The sequence below is a fragment of the Mobula birostris genome, chromosome 21 (genome assembly GCF_030028105.1).
Source record: "Mobula birostris isolate sMobBir1 chromosome 21, sMobBir1.hap1, whole genome shotgun sequence".
NCBI lineage: Eukaryota > Metazoa > Chordata > Chondrichthyes > Myliobatiformes > Myliobatidae > Mobula > Mobula birostris.
Window position 1 is genome coordinate 52,819,007 of NC_092390.1, and position 21,637 is coordinate 52,840,643.

A 21,637-nucleotide genomic window follows, 5' to 3' on the forward strand; every position below is an offset into this window, starting at 1 on the left:
GGATTCTATAGTCAGGGGAACAGATAGGTGATTCTGTGGATGCAAAAAGGAAATACAGGTGGTAGTTTGCCTCCCAGATGCCAGGGACCACAATATTTCTGGATGCTCCACAACATCCTGAAAAGGGAGGGTCATGGTAGCAACAAAATTGATAGAAAAAGGGAGGAGGTCCTGAAATGGAATACAGGGAGTTAGGAAAGAAGTTGAGAAGCAGGGCCTCAAAGGTCTCGGAATTGCTGCCGGTGCCACACGACAGTAAGTATAGGAATAGAAAGAGGTGGCAGATAAATGCGTGGCTGAAGAATTGGAGCAGGGGGCAGGGATTCAGATTTCTGGATAATTGGGATCTCTACTGGGGCAGGTGGGACCTGTACAATAGGGACAGGTTGCACTTGAATCTGAGGGAGACCAATATTCCTGCGGGCAGGTTTACTAGAGCTGTTGGGAGTGGTTTAAACTAGTATGGCAGGGGGATTGGAACCAGTATGATAGAGCTGAGGATGAGCTAGCAGGTTTACAAGTAGATGATGGATGTAACATGAATGTAAGGAAAGACAAGCCAATGATTGGGTATAAACGCAGACAAAGCAAAGAGTTAAATTGTACCCTGAGGCAAAATTCAAATGGGCAAAGAATGCAGGACTGAAGATGCTGTATTTAAATGCGCAGAGCATTGGGAATAAGGTGGATGAACTCATGGCACAATTACAGATTGGTCAGTATGACATTGTGGGCATCACTGAGTCGTGGCTGAAAGGCCATAGTTGAGAGCTTAACATGAAAGGATAAACTTTGTATCAAAAGGACAGGCAGGAAGGCGTGGGCGGTGGCGTGGTTCTGTCGGTAAAAGATGGAATTACATCTTTAGAGAGAGGTGACATAGGGTCAGGGAATCTTGAATCTTTGTGGGTGGAGTTAAAAAAACTGCAAGGGTTAAAAAAAAAAAGCACGTTATGGGAAACATGTATTGGCCACCAAATAGTAGCCAAGATATGGAGTTGAGATTGCAAAGAGAGCTGGAAAAGGCTTGTAATAAGGGTAATGACACAATTGTAATGGGGGACTTCAGTATGCAAGGGAATTGGGAAAATCAGATTGGTGTCAGATTGCAAGAGGAGGAATTTGTTGAATGCCTACAAGATGGCTTTTTAGGGCAGCTTGTGCATGAGCCTACTCAGGGAAAGGCTATCTTAGATTGGGTGTTGTGTAATAACCTAGATCTTATTACGGAGCTTAATGTAAGAGTTAGATAGAGCTCTTAAAGATAGTGGAGTGAAGGGATATGGGGAGAAGGCAGGAAAAGGGTGCTGATTGTGGATGATCAGCCATGATCATAGTGAATGGTGGTGCTGGCTCGAAGGGCTGAATGGCCTACTCCTGCACCTATTGTCTATTGTAAAGGAACCCTTTAGAGACAGTGATCATAATATGATTGAATTCATACTGTAATTTGAGAGGGCGAAGCATAACTCACATGCATCAGTTTCATAATGAAATGAAGGGAATTACAGCGACATGAGGGAGGAGCTTGCCCAGTTGGATTGGAGGAGGATACTGGTGGGGATGACGGCAAAGCAGAAATGGCTGAAGTTACTAGGAATAGTTCACAAGGCACAGAGGAAGACATTCTCAAATGGCAGGGGTAGGCAACTAAGCTGATAAGTTAAGGACAGCATAAAAGCCAAGGAAAGGGCATATAAGGTAGAAAAAGTGAATGGGAAGTTGGCTAACTGGGAAGCTTTTAAAATCGAACAAAAGGCAACTAAAGAAAGCTATAAGAAAGGAAAAGATGAAATATGAGGGCAAACTAACCAATAATATAAAGCAGGATACCAAAAGGTTCGCATTTATATAAAGAGTAAAAGGGAGGTGTGAGATGATATTGGACCATGGAAAAATTATTATGGTGAGGTAATAATGCGGACAAAGAAATGGCGGATGAACTTAATGGATACTTTGCATCTGCCTTCACTGTGGAAGACTCTAGTAGTATGCCAGAGATCCGTGAGTGTCAGGGATCAGGATTGAGTGTGATTGTTATTACAAAGGAAAAAGTGCTAGGCAAACTTAAAGGCCCTAAGGTGGATAAGTTACCTGGACCAGATAGACTACATCCCGGAGTCCCAAGAGAGGTTGCTGAAGAGATAACAGCTGCATCGATCATGATCTTTCAAAAATTACTTGATTCTGGCATGGTCCCAGAGGACTGGAAGATTGTAAATGTCACTCCACTCTTTAAGAAGGGAGGAAGGCAAAAGACAGGAAACTATAGGCCAACTAGCCTATCCTCAGTGGTTGGTAAAATGTTGGAGTCTACTTTTAAAGATGAGGCTTCTGGGTACTTGGAGACTAATGATAAAATAAATCAAAATCAGCATGGTTTCTGCAAAGGGAAATCTTGCCTGACAAATCAATTAGAGTCCTTCAAGGAAGTAACAAGCAGGGTGGACAAAGGAGAGACAGTGGATATCATTTACTTGGATTTTCAGAAGGCATTTGATAAGGTGCCACACATGAGGCTGCATAACAGGATAAATTCCTATGGTGTTACAGGAAAGATACTGGCTGACAGGCAGGAGGCAGTGAGTGGGAATAAAAGGGGTCTTTTCTGTTTAGCTGCCAGTGACTAAGGTGTTCCTCAAGGGTCAGTATTGGGACTGCTGCTTTTCACGTTGTTTTTCAATGAGTTGGATAACAGAATTGATGGCTTTCTGACAAAAGTTTGTGGATGATACAAAGATAGGTGGAGGGGTAGGTAGTGCTGAGGAAGCAATGCGATTGCAGTAGGACTTCGACAAGTTGGAAGAATGGGCAAAAAAAAGTGGCAAATGAAATACAGGGCTGGAAAATGTATGATAATGCATTTTGGTAAAAGGAACAATAGTGCAGACTATTATTAAATGGGGAGAAAGTTCAAACTTCGGAGGTGCGGAGGGACACAAGATTCCTCATGCAAGACTCTCAGAAGGTTAATTTACAGGTTGAGTCTGTGGTAAAGAAGGCAAATGCAATGTTGGCATTTATTTCAAGGGGAATAGAATATAAAAGCAAGGAGATAACGCAGAGCCTTTATAAGATGCGAGTTAGGCCGCACTTGGAGTATTATCAATGGTTTTGGGCCCCATATCTCAGAAAGAAAGTGTTGTCATTAGAAAGAGTCCAGAGGAGGTTCACAAGGATGATTCCGAGAGTGAAGGGGTTAATATAGGAGCATTTGGCAGCTTTGGGCCTGTGCTCACTGGAATTTAGAAGAATGCGGGGCTATCTCATTGAAACCTACCGGATGTTGAAAGGACAAGATAGGGTGGATGTGGAGAGGACATTTCCTTTGGTGGGGATATCCAGAACCAGAGGGCACAGCCTCAAAACTGAGGAGCGACCTTTTAGAACAGAGGTAAGGAGGAATTTTTTTTAGCCAGAGAGTAGTAAACCTGTGGAATTCTCTGCCACAGACTGCGGTGGAGGCTGAGTCCATGGGTATATTTAAGCCAGAAGCTGATCGTTTCCTGATTGGTCAGGGCATCAAAGGATATGGTGAGAAGGTAGGTGTATGGGGTTGAGTGGGATCTGGGATTACTAAATTGACAATAATGCTTACCGCAATGTTTTTCTGGTTGTTTCGGTTTGCATAAGTGTTCTGTTGTTGCCTTTTATTTTGTGCTCTATAAAATAAAACGTATTTTAATAACAAATAGCATGGCTAGCAATGAACAGTTTCAGATCATGCTGTTTCTCCAAGGTTAGATTTTCAGCTTCTCCATTTCAGTCTTAATGTTGAGGGAATAATACGCCTTGTAAGTATTTTATGTTGGCAATACAATTATCACCTCCTAGCTATCCTCCTCACTCCCCTTCCCTCTGGCATCTTCCCCCTTCCTCCTCAGTCCTGAAAAGGGTCTTGGCCTGAAGTGTCGACTCTTTATTCAGTTCCATAGATGCTGCCTGACCTGCAGATTTCCTCCAGCAATTGTTGTGTGTTGATTTGGATTTCCAGCTTCTGCAGATTTTCTCATGGATATAATTATTTGCCCTGTACTTGCCACATTAGACTTTTCAATCAATCTATTCTGTGGTGCTCATAATTTACATGCTCAGTATAGGCAAATCTCGGTGTATCACTGGGAAGAGTTCCTTTTTTTATGTTGCTTTCCACCAATTCCTGATGGCAAGTACAGATTAGATCATCCAGAGAGATGAAGATCACTTGACAACTTGAACCCTCATTTTAAAAATTCATCTCAAAATTCATGCTCCAGATCCACCCAAGAAGGTTGGCGAGTTGGTCTTTATACTTGAGAGCAGCCAATGACAGTTACCGCATAAGCCAATACCTTCAGCAGAATTGGAGAGAAACTGCACAGTAGAACAAACTTGAAGTAAAATATCTACCGATAACAAAAAAAGCTTAAGAAACAAAATCATTATAGAAGTCATTTCCTATTTAATAAAAGCTCAGGGAGAATTATCAAACTGAATCAAATCCCAATTACCTTCTGCTGGAGGAATTCCTCTTTCTCCATGATCGCTTTATTGCATTACGTTTGAAAAAAATTAACAAGCCAATCAATAGAAGGACCGGGACCACCAATAAGAAAAATATCAGCAAGCCATCTCGAAGTGATGTATCTAAAGGAACAGAAAGGATTTCTTAACTGGTTACCTGCAATATCTTGCATCATTTTAATAATAAACTCCAAGGATGCAGTTAGATACTACAATGCAGTGGCTTCTCATTTAGATTTACACTGAAAATATTAAAACTTTCATAAAGTTACCTTGAAGCTCGAAATTTTAGTGAGTCTTTTACCATTAGTATAAAGTTTTATGTTAAATACCAGGTATTATTTCTTTGCCTTAAAGCCAGTGTTTGGTGTTTATTCAGAACATATACTGCATTTTCAGGCAGATGGGGGTCGTCTAGGAGAAGGAAAACTCTGATTCCAAACCTCCACTACCTTGCAGCTATACCTCATAGGGAAGGCTTCATGTGTAAATCTCGAGGAAAAATTTGGAGCTGGAGTCCTTAAGGCTCCTTTCCCAATGTTGAGTTCAACACTGACCTGCGATGTTGCTGGTGTCAAGCTGTACCGGTCTCTGCCATTTCTGTGGATTCATCAGTTGCGTGGAGAGGGGGTGCCTGCTGCATGTTCAACATCTCGCTCTCCATATTATACTGCCCTGCTTGCATATCATGTGGACAGCTGGGACACTACATCCATGACTGACCCCAACCAACAGAAGGCCTCATATTAAATATCTGTCTTCGGGCTCCCTCCACTCCGCCACCATGATTTCAGCAGAACCTCTGTGTACAAACATCAATGGACCTCTGTTGAACTCACCAAGGTCACAACAAAGGTTTGGAAAACTGCTCAAGGAAATTCCCCATGGTGAATAATAGTCTATTCCACAACAATATTTGCTCTGTTTTTATTCTTGCATCGAATAAATGCTAATGAGATAGTAAGCAAATATTTCCCAGGTCGTTGTTGACTAGTCTATTAACTGCTATACTCTCCGGTTTGGATGCAATTGATGGAAATTCCAGGGCCATGGTCCTGTGTTAAATAGTTTTTGCCATAATTAACTAGTTCTTGATGAGCAATATACTGTTGATAATCAATGAGGACTTCATCTTGGTGATGGACTATTAGTTTGGTTTGGGAATCATGACTAAGAACATGTGATCTCCAATAATTGTTGGGCCTCAGAAACAACTGTACTCTGTTCAGGTGCAAGGGAGCCTTACAGAAGTCATTGGCACACTTACAAAGCTAAACAACATATTTTAGTTCTACATTTGAATAAAGTAAAATATACCAATAAAATTAAGTTATTGAATAGTCTCAACAAGAACATTTTACAATATATAATTTAGCATGAATCAAATAATGTAAAGTATTATAAATATGTTGGGTTTACACTTGGGACATTGCAAAGCAACTTTACATTTTTAAAATACCTATGCGTGTGGGTCCACTGTCTATGCTTCCTCCATATCCCTTGGTTGCACAGTTAGGTGGTGCCCAACCATCATTACAGTGGCAGTTCTTCTTATTATTGCAGATCTATTAGGAAATAAATAATCTTTCAGTAAAAGAGCACTGCAAGGGAGCTACCATCCAAAATGTAGGCATTTCCCTTATTTTCCTATTGGTTCAAAAATTTTCAACAGTCTTGGAAGTCTTGTGCTCAACTTTGATGTACAAATAAAGTTCACAGTCATTCTATGTAGTTTTCTTGGTGAGAACTTTGTCATCAAAGTCCAGCCAACCCTCAGCACCAAGGTCCTGCACAGTGGTAACAGCTTCCAGAAGCAATCCCATCAGTTTGCAAATAAGGGCAGAACAAACTTCAACCAAGTTGAACTTGGAGCAGAAACAAATACAGGAAGCACTAAAGCAACTTCAGTTGGGAGGGAAAAAAAATTCAGAGCCTGGGTTTTGGGCCAATGACCTTATTTTAGAATTGGAAAAATGGGAAGGCAAATGTGGTTTAAATTCCAATGGATGGGAGGGGTGGAGAAAACAGAATGTCTGTAATAAGGAAGCAGACCAAAGCTGTCAAGGTAACAATTGCTTAAAAAACTGGTAGGTAGAGGTAAATTGAAAGTACGTACATAGAATTAAAAAAAAACTGCTATTGATAAATTCAGTTCTAAGTCTCCGTCAATGTACTGTGACAAATCTAGACAAGAGATGAGGTGCTGGTCCACAGGCTTACATTGACTACAGTTGGAGAAATGTTTCATCCACCATTGCTTCCAACCCCTCAATGGGATGACACTACCAGACAAATCTTCACCTCTCCCCATCCTGTACCCGCCCCAACCCTATGAGCATTCCAAAAGAACTGTTCCTTCTGTGATTCACTAGACCGCATTTCCATCTTCATCAATCGCTTCCCTCCCCACAGCACCTTCCTATGCAACTATGGAAGATACAATACTTGCTCTTTGACCACTTCCCTTCCCCCCATCCGAGGACCCAAATGGCATTTGCACTGAGTCCTCAAGATGTGGTCTCCTCCACTTTGGAGAAGCCAAACCCGATTGGATAGATGATGTTTGCAGGGGCAACCCAGAACTCCCAGTCTCCTTTCACTTTCACTTAGATATAAAGATAATCAATCATCAATTGCCTATTACACTGTTGGCGTTTAGGGCTGCAATGAAGATCCTCCATCTCTGTCTGTCCCCGGCCATCTCTGTGGTGCCCAAGGTATGGTTCTTCTGGAAGCTCTTGGTCTTGGTGGAGCTCTGAACTTCCCCCACTGAGCCAGTAGCCTCCTTTCAGTCTTCACCACTGTCAGCCATGCAAACCCTGGGCGGAGACCCAGGAACACCATCGCAGACAGACATAGAAGAACTCTACATTGCTGTTTCTGTAACAATTTTTTTGACTGGTCAGAGTTGCTATTATTGAGCTGAACCCCCAAATCTTGAGGACCAGTGGACCATATACATCGAAACATGGAATGAAATGCTTCTTTTGCATCAAATCAAATCAGTGAGGATTGTGTTGGGCAAACCAGAAGTATCACCATGTTTCCGATGCCACAATAGCTGTCCCACAACTCACTAACCCTAACCCATATGTCTTTGGAATGGGGAAAGAAACTGGAGCACTTGGAGGAAACTCATGTGGTCTGGGTGGTAGATGTTAACTTTGCAAAACACAACAGCACAAAGGAAACAAAAATACAAGTAAACCCTGTTAATATGAAATGAATACTTCTTACACCGCGGCCATTGCATTTCTCCATCTCATTACAATCGTATCCCAGGTTGTCAGCACTAGCACATGTGAAATCTTTGCAAGCCTGAAAAAGATACAAGTTATAAATGAGAGAAACAAGGTCACAGCACAGAATTTAGAACACAATGAGAAGAAATACCTTCAGCCACTTCCCTGTACCAACCCCATATCTCCTGATTCTTCATATCCAAAAATTTACCATGCTCTGAATGGAATGTAGTCAGCAGCTGACCCTCCATAGCCCAGTTGGATGGAGAATCCCAAAGGTTTGCAACAACAGAGATGAAGAAATTTCCTTTCCTTTCGATGTCCTGAAAGCTGATCTCTTATTTTGAGATTGATCCTTGGTTCTAGATCCCAGCCAGAACAGTGATCTTCATCTACCCTGGCACTCCCTTCAAGAGTTTTCTTCATACGAGAGCAACTGTTCTTCTAAAGCTGATCTCGAGCACAGCACCAACCAACTCACTCTCCATCCCAGGAATCTGTTGTATTCTCTTTAGCTGAAGTGCTTCCATCCTTCACTAGGAAGATTAGACTTGTACACAATAATCTTCAGGAGTCCTAAATAACTCCAATGCCATATCTTTATTCTTATACTCAAATTATCTTGCGATAAACACTAACATATAGTTTATCTTCCTATTTGATTGCTACACCTCTTAACTTTCTGCAGTTTGTGCAAAACCCTGGGAGAAAACCTAGGTCCCTCTGAGTACCAACACTTTTCATCTTTCACCATTCCAAAAATATACGTATTGCCTATCCTTGTGTTTGTGATATACTGCATATCTATTTTTCCTACCAAACTTCGGTTCTATCGCATTATATTCCATTTGCCATATTCCTTGCTATGCTCTTAGCCTGTCCATGTCCCTGAAACTCCTTGCATCCATCTACAGCTAACAATGGCAACTAATGCTTTGTCACAGATTTTTCTGCTGAGCCAGGATATAGTATATTCACATACTGTCTTAATTATCTTCCTCTGAATGTTCTTATTATATTGTACTGATGGCAAATGTGTTTATCAGTGATAATATAGTTCTGCTGACTCATGGGGTAGTCTACAACCAGAGGGCACAGACTCAGAATAGAAGTTTAGAACAGAGAACCCTTTAGAACAGAGATAAGGAGGAATTTGATTAACTAGAGGGCGTTGAATCTGTGTAATGCATCACCACAAGCAGCTGTGGAAGCCAAGTCATTGTGTATATTTAAAGTCATAGTCATACTTTATTGATCCCAGGGGAAAAACAGAGATTGATAAGTTCTTGATTAGTAAGGATGTCAAAGGTTATGAGGAGAAGGCAAGACAATGGGGTTGAGAGGGATAATAAATCAGCCATGATGGAATGGTGGAGCAGACTCGATGGGCTGAATGTCCTAATTCTGCTCCTACATCTTATGGTCTTACATATGCATTATATACTACAATAAGGAACATGCAAATTGTTAAAAATGAGAAAGCCTGTAGATGTTGGAAATCCAGACACAAAATGCCAGAGGAAATCAGCAGGCCAGGTAGCATTGATGGAAATGAATAGATACTTGACATCTTGGGCCAACATCCTTCTTAAGGAAGCAGGAAGATGCCAGAATAAAAAGGGGAAGGGGCTAGCTGGAAGGTGATAGGTGAAGCCAGGAGGAAGGACTGGAGAAGAAGGAATCTAGTAGGAAAGGACAGTGGACCCAGGGGGAAGTAATAGGCTGGGGAGAAGAGGTAAAAGGTCAAAGTGGGGTATAGAGGAAGTGGGGGGGGGTGGTGGGATTTGTTCACTGGTAGGAGAGATCAATGTTCATGCCATCAGGTTGGAGGCTACCCAGACGGAATATAAGCTGTTGCTCCTCCACCCTGAGGCACAAGACGAGGCATGGACTGACGGGTTGGGACGGGAATGGAAATTGGAAATAAACCGTTTGGCCACCGGGAAGTCCCGCTTGTGGTGGATGGGACAGAATTGCTCAATGGAGCGGTCCCCCAATGTTGCGGAACTGTTATTGGAGTGTTCTGCAAAGGGACTGTTCCATCTTAATAGACAGCATTTATTTACAGTACTGTATTTATGTCTATTTGTATGTAAAGGTGGCAAAAAGGGCAGTACCACAAGCCTGGAAAAGTATTTACTGTACATTTTAACCTTGCTTTCTCACTTTCCCAGTTCTGGTGAAGAATCTTCGACCTGAAATGTTAACTCAGTTTCTCTTTCTGTAGATGCTGCCTGACCTGCTGAGTGTTTACAGCAGATTCTGTATTTATTTTTGAAATGACAGCACTGAGGAATTTAAGGTGGTAACAGGAGCCTCAGGACTCACACCACCAGGTTCAGGAACAGTTATTACTGCTCAACCATCAGGCCCTTGACCCAGCGAGGATAACTTCACTCAACGTCACTTGATCCGTCACTGAACTGTTCCCACAACCTATGGACTCACTTTCAAGGACTCTTCATCTCATGTTCTCGATATTTATTGTTTATTTGTTATGATTGATTATTTATTATTAGTGTTGGCGCATGGCCAAGTGATTAAGGCGTCGGTCTAGTGACCTGAAGGTCGCTAGTTCGAGCCTCAGCTGAGGCAGCGTGGTGTGTCCTTGAGCAAGGCACTTAACCACACAATGCACTGTGACGACACCAGTGCCAAGCTGTATCGGCCCTAGTGCCCTTCCCTTGGACAATATCGGTGGCGTGGAGAGGGGAGACTTGCAGCACAGGCAACTGCCGGTCTTCCATAGAACCTTGCCCAGGCCTGCGCCCTGGGAACCTTCCAAGGCTCAAATCCATGGTCTCACGAGACTAACGGGTGCCTATATAACTATATATATTTATTATTATTATTTTCCTTTTAGCATTTTTGCTGTTTGTTGTCTTTTGCATACTGGTTATTTGTCTGCCCTGTTGGGTGTGGCCTTTCATTGGTCCTATTATTGTTCTTGGATTTACTGAGTATGCCCACAAGTGAACGTACCTCAGGATTGTATAAGGTAACATATATGCACTTTGATAGTAAATTTACTCTGAACTTTGAAGAAATACTGGATGGATAAAGTTTTTGCATTAATGATCCCTAATCATTGTTTTCATTGTATTGATTTACATCAGCTCATAGTTACCTTGTCCTTGCCACAGCCAGTGCCTGTATTCACGTATGAAGGATCTATGACATCTGTGCCCACATGGAAGTTAGCATTCACGCATTCAGTACCATCAACAGATACAGTGCTCGTGTCAACACCTGCAGGTTTCTCCGTCACTTTAATGCATTGAATTTTACCACAGGCAACGTTGCTGAAAATGCAAAGACCACATGATAATACTTAAGGGTCAAAAATATCAGTTTGAAAACTTTTCTTCATTCAATTATTCTTCAAACGTTTTTCATACCTTCTATGGCACTTTTTGAAACCTGATTTTTGGTATCCACAGTTCCCAAACCTATCCCCCTGCACGTTTGCATGAAAAAAACATGCATCTGGAGCACGCTGTGAAACTGCGGAATATATCACAGGAACAGTGTTATTTAAAACCACAAGAAAGTCTGTAGATGCTGGAAATCCAAAGAAACGTGCACAAAGGAACTCAGCAGGTCAGGCAGCTATGAAAAAGAGAAAACAAGTTGATGCTTTGGGCTGAGACACTTCTTCAGGACTGGAAAGGAAGTGGAAAGTCACCAGAATAAAAAGGTGTGGGGAGGGGAAGGAAGGTAGCTGGGCGGTGATACTGTAGGTGAAGCCAGGTGGGTTTGAAAGGTAAAGGGCTGGAGAGGGAGGAATATGATAAGAGAAAAGGGTAGACTATAGGAGAAAGGAACCCAGGGGAGGGGATAGACAGGTGAGAAGAGGTATGAAGCCAGAGTGGGGAATAGAAGAGGGATTTTTTTTACCGGAAAGAGAAATCGATTTTCATGCAATCACATTGGAGGCTACTCAGATGGAATATAAGGTGCTGCTCCTTCACCCTGAGGAGGCCATGGACAAACATTTTGCAACAGGAATGAGAATCGAAATTAAAATGTTTTGCCACCGGGAAGTTCCGTTTCTGGTGGATGGAGTGGAGATGCTTGACAAATAACAGTGTTATTTGGTCGTTCTATGATGCTTTCTCCGGTATATAGGGCTGAATTATCTTACCTGACATCTACCTGCCGTTTAATGGCATGGTTTTGGCCACCATGCACTTGACAACACGCCTGCCAAAGCCCACAGTGCATTCCACACTGCTGGTGTTCATCTACTAGCAGTGGTCACATGGTCAGTCATTGTGCATCTGAAGATATCACTTCCTTCATTTCACAGGTGGTTGACACAGACACTTATGGACATGCTTCCTGGCTATGCCTTTAACCTGGGCTGACGGGTGACCTCATACCAAACCCTCGCAACCTGAAATAAGCCCAGCACTGTGAAACATCACCGAGGTCTGCAAGTTAATCTTCTGGGAAAAGCAATTGCTTTGTTGATTTTTGGTTTGTGCAAACAAATCCTATCAAATTCATTCTCCCTTCACCACTGCCCCATCCTGGATGTCCCTGAGATCACAGGAAAGGCTGGGGTCTCACCATTCAGCCATCCAGTTCACTGAAAATACCCAGTAGAGCACTACCACTGATTGACAGGGAAAGCCTGCTGAAATAAAAGCAGGGAGATTTCAGAGGTAGGACAAGGAATGATCATCAGGGTGGCTGGCTCAGTAATCAGCAAGCTTCTCCGTAGATGCAGGGTCCTTCTGAATGGAAGCAGAAGGAAATGGCAGCAAATATTCCAATAACTGCTAGTCTGTGTTGGATATGCGGACCCAGAAGGTCGGTGTGTGCATGCATGAGCACAGAACTCTCACATGTGGACATAGGAGATGTTATACAATGACCAAATGGCCTGATGTTTCACAAAATCCGTGGCAGGGAAAAGCAACAGGCATGGATAAAATACCACCATACATCTATTTCCTCAAAATGGCTTGTTGAAATGTATTTTAATTGCTTTGGGAGCTGGACAATACCAGAAAACATATTTATAGCACTGTGAAGGTTAATTTTGGGCTGAGTCCATGGGGAGTTATTTCACCCACATAAATTAAAACTTAAAACTTTTCATGTTGTCATGAATCTAACTCACATAAAGAACATTAATGAATTTGAGACGCCTTTTTCTCTAATTTGAAGAGGACGTGTGTTTCGGTCCCTGAAGTAATGAAAACCTTTGCACTTACACGGGCCAAAGAGATCCTGACACTGTTTGTCGTAGGTCTGACATACTCCTCCATAGCAGTACGTTGTTGAGTTTGCACATGGGTAGCCATTCTGGACAAAGACATCAGGCTGGCAGAAGGATGACGAGCCGTTGCAATACTCTGGGAGGTCGCAGACATTAGTTACAGCTCTGCATAATGTTCCTGCAGGAAGGAACTGTATAGATCCAGCAATATATTAATATCAATGTTTGTTTAGTTATTTATAAAAATGTATATTTTACTTATAATTTTTCAACAACTGGTGAATAATGTAACATATATGATTTAAAGCAATGCATCAGTGGATCTAATCTTCCATCTGATCCCAGTACTTTCCAGGACTTATCTGAGTCTACTAAGCAAGTGGTGCTGCTGGAGCTGACAGTCCCATGGGAAGATAGCTTGGAAGAGGCCTTTGAAAGGAAGCTCTCCAAGTATGCAGGACTGGTCAGCAACTGTCAGCAGGCTGGATGGAGCGCGAGGTGTCTCCCAGTGGAGGTTGGTTGTAGGGGATTCGTAGCCCGTTCTTTAGTTGAAGCCTTCAGCATTTTGGGCATCGAGGGAGAAAGGAAGAGGAGAGCCATCCGCAGTACCACCGATGTGGCAGAGAGGGCCTCAAGATGGCTGTGGCTCAAAAGAGGGGAGCCATGGAGTCGTAAGTAGCTAGCCATCTGGACACAAGCTGGGGTCTGATCAGCCCCGGCTGGGTCACCTGGAGGAGGTTGTATGATGTTGAAAGACCCAAAACACCCGATGATTCCAGGAACATCACTGAAGATGTGTCCAGAAGAATCAATAGATGTATGTACACAGTTTCTCAGTAGAAAGCATCACATTCTGTACTGGAGCAGGTTGAAGACAATGACAGCATCTTCCAACACAAGATTCTGAGGTGCTATGAACCACAATGTTGTACTGATAGACTCATCCTGGAGTTTATCAGACCCACATTCTAGCCCCAGGCTGGAATATCTGCTGCTGAGCCTGGAGAATCGACCCCTCCGTAGAGATCAGTAGGAGCACCAAATTTCTTGGTGTTCACCTGGCCGAGAATCTCACCTGGTCCCTCAACACCAGCTCCATAGCAAAGAAAGCCCAGCAGCGTCTCTACTTCCTGTAAAGGCTGAGAAAAGTCCATCTCCTGTGCCGCCCCCCCCCCCACCATCCTCACCACTTTCTACAGCGGTTGTACTGAGGGCATCCTGAGCAGCTGCATCACGGCCTGGTTCAGAAATTACACCATCTCGGATCGCAGGACCCTGCAGCGGATAGTGAGGTCGGCTGAGAAGATCATCGGGGTCTCTCTTCCAGCCATCACAGACATTTACGCCACACGCTGCATCCGCACAGCAAACAGCATTATGAAGGACCCCACACACCCCTCATACAAACTCTTCTCCCTCCTGCCATCTGGAAAAAGGCACCGAAGCATTCGTGCTCTCACGACTAGACTATGTAACAGTTTCTTCCCCCAAGCCATCAGACTCCTCAATACCCAGAGCCTGGCTTGACACCAACCTACTATACCCTCTACTGTGCCTATTGTCTTGTTTATTATTTATTGTAGTGCCTGCACTGTTTTGTGCACTTTATGCAGTCCTGGATAGGTCTGTAGTTTTCGTGTTTTTTCTTACGTAGTTCAGTATAGTTTTTGTATTGTTTCATGTAGCACCATGGTCCTGGAAAATGTTGTCTCATTTCTACTATGTTCTGTACCAGCAGTTATAGTTGAAATGACAATAAAAAGTGACTTGACTTGATATTAGATTCAATCTAGTGTAGATACAACAGTCCAACTGAAGTGAATGGATGGGAGAATGAAGCTTCAGGGGATGTTTGTTTGTTTTGGTTATGTTAAATTAATTTGGTATAAGTGCATGTGGGACATGCTTACATCATCAGGGACAGCCCCCCCCCCACCCCCACCACCGCCCAGAACATGCTTTCTTCTTGCTGCTGCCATCAGGAAGAAAGTACCGGAATCCCACAACTCACACCACCAGGTTCAGGAACAGTTACTACCCCTCAACCATCAGGCTCTTGAACCAAAGGGGATAACCTCACACAACTTCACTTGCCTCAACATTGAAATGCTCCTACAGCCAATGGACTGATTTTCAAAGACTCTTCATCTCATGTTCTCGATATTTGTTCCTTATTTACATTATTATTTCTTTCTCTTTACCTTTGCACAGTTTGTTGTCGTTTGCACACCAGTTGACCACCCAAGTTGGTGCGGTCTTGCATTGTTTCTGTAATGGTTATCATTCTATGCATTTCTTGAGAATGCTCTCAAGAAAATGAAGCTCAGGGTTGTATATAGTGACATTTATGTATCTTGATAATAAGTTTACTTTGAACTTAAAAAAGGAACTATTCTTAGTATCTCTTCCCAGAGATGCTGCCTGGCCTGCTGCGTTCACCAGCAACTTTTATGTGTGTTGTAAACACAAAATCCCCTCCCCCACCCCTTTATCTTTCCCCTTACTGGTTTTTCACCTGGAACCTACCAGCCTTCTCCTTCCCACCCTTCCCTCACCTTCTTTATAGGGCCTCTGCCCCTTCCCTCTACAGTCCTGACGAAGGGTTCCGGCCCAAAACGTCGACTCATCGTTTCCACGGATGCTGCCCGACCTGCTGAGTTCGTCCAGCATGTTGTGAGTTTTTGTGTGTGTTGCATTCTTATATTGTTATAGGAGTAATTTTCAATGTTTGTAAATGCCAAAGATGTTTAATAACCACAACAACCTTAGCAGCTTTTGAGCCTAGGGTTAGGGCCTCGCTGGTTGTAAAAACTATTCTGGAAGTAGACTGGGATATTTGAACTGGGGCAACCTCTACACTGCACCAGGCTGTGCCTGAGGTAACATTTGAGGTTACAATAACACCTGAACAGCAAAGAATTAGATATCTTGAGACTGAAGACAATTCCCCCCCCCCCCAAAAAAAACAAGCATATTTACATAACTTTTTAGTTGGAATGAGAAGGAAACAATTTATGACACAGGGCTAGATATTCCAATTCAATGTTATTTGTTGTAATGATTGGTGTGAGCAGAACATCAATATAATGTGTAATGCACCAGCCTCAGACACATTTTCAAGTCTTGCTTTTCCATAAACTGAGAGAGATCTGGCATAGAAAATGCCTGTGATATGGATCTTCCCCACTGCTAACTGAGAAAGGGTTGCATTGCTACAGAACATATAAGCTTCCTGCAACCAAACAGGTATCATACAGCACAACAACATTCTTTCCACAAACAGTTCATTAGGCCCACATATTTCCCCAGTGAAAGGAGAACACAGCATTACCCAGAGCTGCATTGACCAACAAGACTGGCTAGAGATGGTAATCAGGATGTAGGTCAGAATGTATTACACATGAGAAAACAGATTTTGCAGAATTCTTCTAGTTTTACCAGGCAGCCCAGGAAAACAAGACTATTTATTCATTATTCATTAACTACATTATACATATAAAATTAGAGGCTGTCCTGTGGTCACGTAAATGAGAACCGTCTGTGAACTGATTTCTCCTTGAGTCAGAAATGTTCATTTTCTACAGCAAACCATGTCATATTGCTTTATGTGCCATATGTATATTTGATATTATTCTTTAATTTAATAATCACATTAACATTCCCCGTATTAAACCAACCGAATGTATACTCCATCAAGTCATTAATGAACACCAGCAAACATTTCATTATTATTATTGTTATAATTACTAAATTTTTTTATTTTTAACAGCTCAAGCTGATAAATTCTGAGCTACTTCTTATCAGATTTGCATATGCTCGTGCGGTGTGCTAAATTCTGTTTTTACTGATGAAAGTATATTCTTAGAAGTTTTGTCTGACTGTTGTGTCAATGATTGATGCCTGTTACTCCTCTTTCTCTTTCTGTCTGGGGTAGTGTCAATCTAAGTGTGTTCAAGTGTACATAGTGTTTTCTGAAATTTTTCATTTCAGTTCTTATTTTCCTTTGTGAATTTTTCAGATCAGTTTCAGACCAAGGTGTTACGCCAAAGGAATACGTTGGATAAGTTGGATAAGTCTCTGGGACTGGACGAGATGTACTCCAGGCTACTGTGGGAAGCGAGGGAGGAGATTGCTGAGCCTCTGGCAATGATCTTTGCATCATCAATGGGGACGGGAGAGGTTCCGGAGGATTAGAGGTTTGTGGATGTTGTTCCTTTATTAAAGAAAGGGAGTAGGGATAGCCCAGAAAATTATAGACCAGTGAGTCTTACTTCAGTGGTTGGTAAGTTGATGGAGAAGATCCTGAGAGGCAGGATTTGTGAACATTTGGAGAGGTAAAATATGATTAGGAATTGTCACCATGGCTTTGTCAAGGGCAGGCCGTGTCTTACGAGTCTGATTGAATTTTTTGAGGATGTGACTAAACACGTTGATGAAGGTAGAGCAGTAGATGTAGTGTATATGCATTTCAGCAAAGCACTTGATAAGGCTTATTGAGAAAATAAGGAGGCATGGGATCCGAGGGGACATTGCTTTGTGGATCCAGAACTGGCTTGCCCACAGAAGGCAAAGAGTGGTTGTAGACAGGTCATATTCTGCATGGAGGTCGGTGACCAGTGGTGTACCTCAGGGATCTGCTCTGGGACCCCTTCTCTTCGTGATTTTTATAAATGACCTGGACGAGGAAGTGGAGGGATGAGTTAATAAATTTGTTCATGACACAAAGGTTGAGGGTGTTGTGGATAGTGTGGAGGGCTGTCAGAGGTTACAGTGGGACATCAATAGGATGCAAAACTGGGCTGAGAAGTGGCAGATGGAGTTCAACTTAGAGATGGTGACACTTAGAGATGTCAAGTGGGGTGCCGTGCACAATTCTGATTTGATGGAGGCAAACTTGAGAAGCACGGAGGAACATCTGGTGAAACTTCTGAAATGCCTGTTTCGCTGCCACTGCTACTGTGTGATCCGAAATCTCCGGAGGGGAAGGCCCTGAGTCCTCGGCGGCCAGGGCAGGGTCACTTTGCTCGGCAGAGATGGTGCTCGGTGCTCTGTGTCGGAGGCTCAAAGTTTTTCGGATGGACTCAGAGTTGGACTGCGGTCGGGTGCTTCCAGGGTGCTGCATCGGCAAGTTTGCAGCGCTGGACGCTCATGGCAGGAAGAGTTTCTCCCTTCTACCGTCTGCGTTAGATGTTGGGGCTGTCGGGACTTTGAGACTTTTTCTTTACTGTGCCCATGGTCTGCTGTTATCAAATTACTGTATTGCTTTGCACTGTTGTAACTATAAGTTATAATTATGTGGTTTTTGTCAGTTTTAGTCTTGGTCTGTCCTGTTTTTCTGTGATATCATACTAGAGGAACATTGTATCATTTTTTAATGCATGCATTTCTAAATGACAACAAACGAGGACTGAGTGTCCTCATAATCTAATCTAATGTATTTGCCTCTACCACCATATCAAGCAGCGCATTTCAAACATCCACAACTCTCTGGATAAAAAACTTGCCCCTCACATCCTTCTTGAACCTCCCCCCTCTCTCACAATCAATGGATGCCCTCTGGTTTAGACATTTCAACCCTGGAAAACAGATGCTTTCTGTCCAGTCTGTCTATGCCTCACATAATCTTGTAAATCTCCCCTCAGCTACCAATACTTCAGAGAAAACATTGGTGGTTTATCCAGCCTTTTATGATAACACATGGCCTCTAAATCAGGCAGCATCCTGGTGAACCTCTTCTGCACTCTTGCCAAACCCTCAACATCCTTCCTATAGTGGGGTGACCAGAACTGTACATAATATTCCAGGTGTGGCCTAACCCAAGTTTTATAATGTTGCAACATAACTTTTGAACTCAATGCTTTGACTAATAAAAGTAAGCATTCCATTAGCCTTCCTAACCATGTTATCAAACTTTGTAGCCACTTTTAAGGATCTATGAACCTGGATCCCGAGAACTCTGTTAAAGACTTTGCCCCTAACAGTATACTGTCTCCTTACATTTGCCTTACTAAGGTGCAACACCTCTCATTTATCTGAGTTAAACACCATCTCAGCCCATATCTACAACTGGTCTATATTGTTCTGTATTGTTGGCCAGCTATCCGCACTATCCACAACTCTACCATTCTTGATATCTCCCGCAAATTTACTAACTCACCCATCTTCCAGGTCATTTATATACATCACAGATAGCAGAGGTCCCAGCACAGATCCCTTGGAACTCCACCAATTATAGACCTCCAGCTCGAATACGTCCCTTCAACCACTACCCTCTGTCTTCCCTGCGCGAGCCAGTTCTGAATCCAAACAGACAATTCTCTGCAGATCCCATGCATCTTAGCCTCCCATGAGGGACTTTGTCAAATGTCTTATTAAAATCCATGTAGACAACATCCACTGCCCCACACTCATCAATTCCTCTTGTCACCTTGTCAAAAAAGTTGATTGTCTCTGATTTCATATCCAATTTTCATCTGATTCAGTAAATTAAATTATTATTATTATTTTTTTTTCTCATCTCAAATAGGTATAGTCAAGCACAATCACCTCTCAATTGCTAGGAACTTCCAGACTTTTCTAGTGGTATTTAGTATTGTGGCTCTCTGGAGATTTACAGACCTAATTATTTGATTTTATTGTGCAGTGATTTCAGGATGATACCAGTTGTAGATATTGCTATTGGGACAAGGTACACGTTGTTCATGTTCCATTATCTTTAAATTTCCTCTTTTAATTCCGCATATTTCTGGTGTTTTTCTCATCGATTCCTGTATGTTTTGTGTGTTTGGAATGGCTATATCTATTAAGAAAATAGTTTAAGAGTGTATGGGAGAAGTTGTGCAAATTTGGATTCCCATAAGTCAAGTTACCTAAACTGACGGGGTCCCGTGTACATATTTTTTATTTGGTCTTTAATGATTTTGAAGCTTGCAACTAATCCAAATCAATAAGAAGAATCTGGTGAGTAGCTTATCCAGCAATGTAGGAACATTTTCTTTTGCAATCATGATTCAAATGCAAGTCCTCTGCATTTACAACAGAATCACTGAACTTACTCTGCAGTCCTTACAGCACCTCCCTTGGGCACAGTCGGATCCTGACGTTAAAGTACAAGTGGCTGCATTGCAGCAGGGATTTTTACAATTCTAGAGCAAACAAAAGAAAATTAAAATTAACAATGTCAAATTAATAGTTGATTCATGTAGTTTAAAGTGAAATTTGTTGTAACCTCATTTGTATGTTTGAACCTAATCTTGTTTTCTTTGTCACTACAATGAAATGTGATCATGTAATTGTAAAAGCAAATGACAGCAGTGAATAACCAAGAAAGCACAGCCTACCTGAAGGCATAATTCTAATTTTATCTTTTGATATTGTTAGAAAAGAAGGAAAAACAGCTTAATGTGAAGGGTGACATGAATGAAACCTACTGAATGGTGAAAGGCCTTGATAGAGTGGATGTGGAAAGGATGGTTCCCATGGTGGGGCAGCCTAAGACCAGAGGACACAGCCTCAGTATAGAAGGACATTTTTTAGAACGGAGGTGAGGAGGAATTTCTTTAGCCAGAGGGGGGTGAATCGGTGGAATTCTTTGCCACAGGCAGCTGTGGAGGCCAAGTCTTTATGTATATTTAAGGCAGAGGTTGATAGATTCTTGGCTGGTCAGGGCATGAATGGATACAGGGGGAAGGCAGGAGATTGGGACTGAGAGGAAAATTGAATCAGCCTTGATGAAATGGCAGAACAGACTCGATGGGCCAAATGGCCTAATTCTGCTCCTAGATCTTATGGTCCATGAGCTTTTCGAACTACCTCCTTGATATCAATAATCTATATGTATTTTATAACTTGAAAAATATTCAATGATCGGAACATCGAGTCAGCGGGTGCAGATGTTGTAGCCCTCTGTATTCAGGCAATCGCTCTCTCTCTCGGTGAGGGTGGGGGAGGAAGGTCTGCTGGTTCTCAAGTCAGCTAATCTCAATAAGCACCACTTTGGATTGTAACATCAAAACAGTGATCTATTGGTCTCCCTTCTCCCTGGAAAGGGTGACACCTCTCTTTCCCTTGTTAGTGAGGGACAGGGCCTGTGGCATGTTGAAGTGCTAGGGTTTTGGACTGTGTGTTTTTTTTTGTTGGAATGTAGATCATGAGCTCTTTGGGTTCTTGCAATTGCCTGCTTGACGGGTGATGGGCGCTGATGCTTCCTGCTAGAACAAGTGGGGTGGGGGGGGGAAGGAGGTGGGGAGAGGATTGATGCTTTGCTGCTGCTTGTGCGTGGGAGGAGGGATGGGGGTCTTTGGGGCTCTAACATTTTTCACTCATTGGTTCTTTGGGGACTGCTTCTGTTTTGTGGATATCTGCAAAGAGTAAGAACTTCAGGTCGTAAACTATATACATTCTCTGATATTGAATGGAACCATTGAAATGGGACACAAAAAAACAAGTATGAAAAGAGATGACCAAAAACTTAATCAAAGAGCTGGGTTTTAAATTCAAAGTGCATTTATTATCAAAGTGTGTATACATTATAGAACCGTGAGATTCGTCTCCTAACAGGCAGCACAAAACAAAGAAACCCAAAATAACCCATAAAAAGACCATTGAATACCCAATGTGCAGGAAAAAAACAGATCATGCAAACAATAAATGCAAGCAGATAGCA

At 42.4% G+C, this 21,637-nt stretch overlaps 2 protein-coding genes across 5 annotated transcripts in view; one reads left to right on the plus strand and one right to left on the minus strand.

The window, feature by feature from the left end:
- The window catches only part of LOC140185796 (L-seryl-tRNA(Sec) kinase), an 84,942-nt gene that overhangs the window by 39,399 nt on the left and 23,906 nt on the right, over window positions 1-21,637 (plus strand). For 2 of the 4 annotated variants that reach the window (XM_072239478.1, XM_072239482.1), the window contains exon 7: window positions 16,991-20,262. The exons of 1 other annotated variant lie outside the window; for it this stretch is intronic. In XM_072239478.1, the coding sequence (XP_072095579.1) occupies window positions 16,991-17,122 (132 nt within the window). In that variant the 3' untranslated portion in view covers window positions 17,123-20,262. Of the gene's footprint in view, window positions 1-9,972; window positions 10,208-16,990; window positions 20,263-21,637 lie in introns of those variants that run through there. One more of the 4 variants, XM_072239479.1, reaches the window with a different exon arrangement.
- The window catches only part of LOC140185794 (disintegrin and metalloproteinase domain-containing protein 9-like), a 75,060-nt gene that overhangs the window by 12,659 nt on the left and 40,764 nt on the right, over window positions 1-21,637 (minus strand). Inside the window, exons 13-20 of the mRNA XM_072239477.1 lie at window positions 20,028-20,117; window positions 12,968-13,163; window positions 11,144-11,249; window positions 10,873-11,047; window positions 7,741-7,821; window positions 5,963-6,068; window positions 4,491-4,626; window positions 3,599-3,662 (exon numbers count right to left, since the gene is read on the minus strand). Coding sequence (XP_072095578.1) covers window positions 3,599-3,662; window positions 4,491-4,626; window positions 5,963-6,068; window positions 7,741-7,821; window positions 10,873-11,047; window positions 11,144-11,249; window positions 12,968-13,163; window positions 20,028-20,117 — 954 coding nt within the window. The remainder of the gene's footprint in view (window positions 1-3,598; window positions 3,663-4,490; window positions 4,627-5,962; window positions 6,069-7,740; window positions 7,822-10,872; window positions 11,048-11,143; window positions 11,250-12,967; window positions 13,164-20,027; window positions 20,118-21,637) is intronic.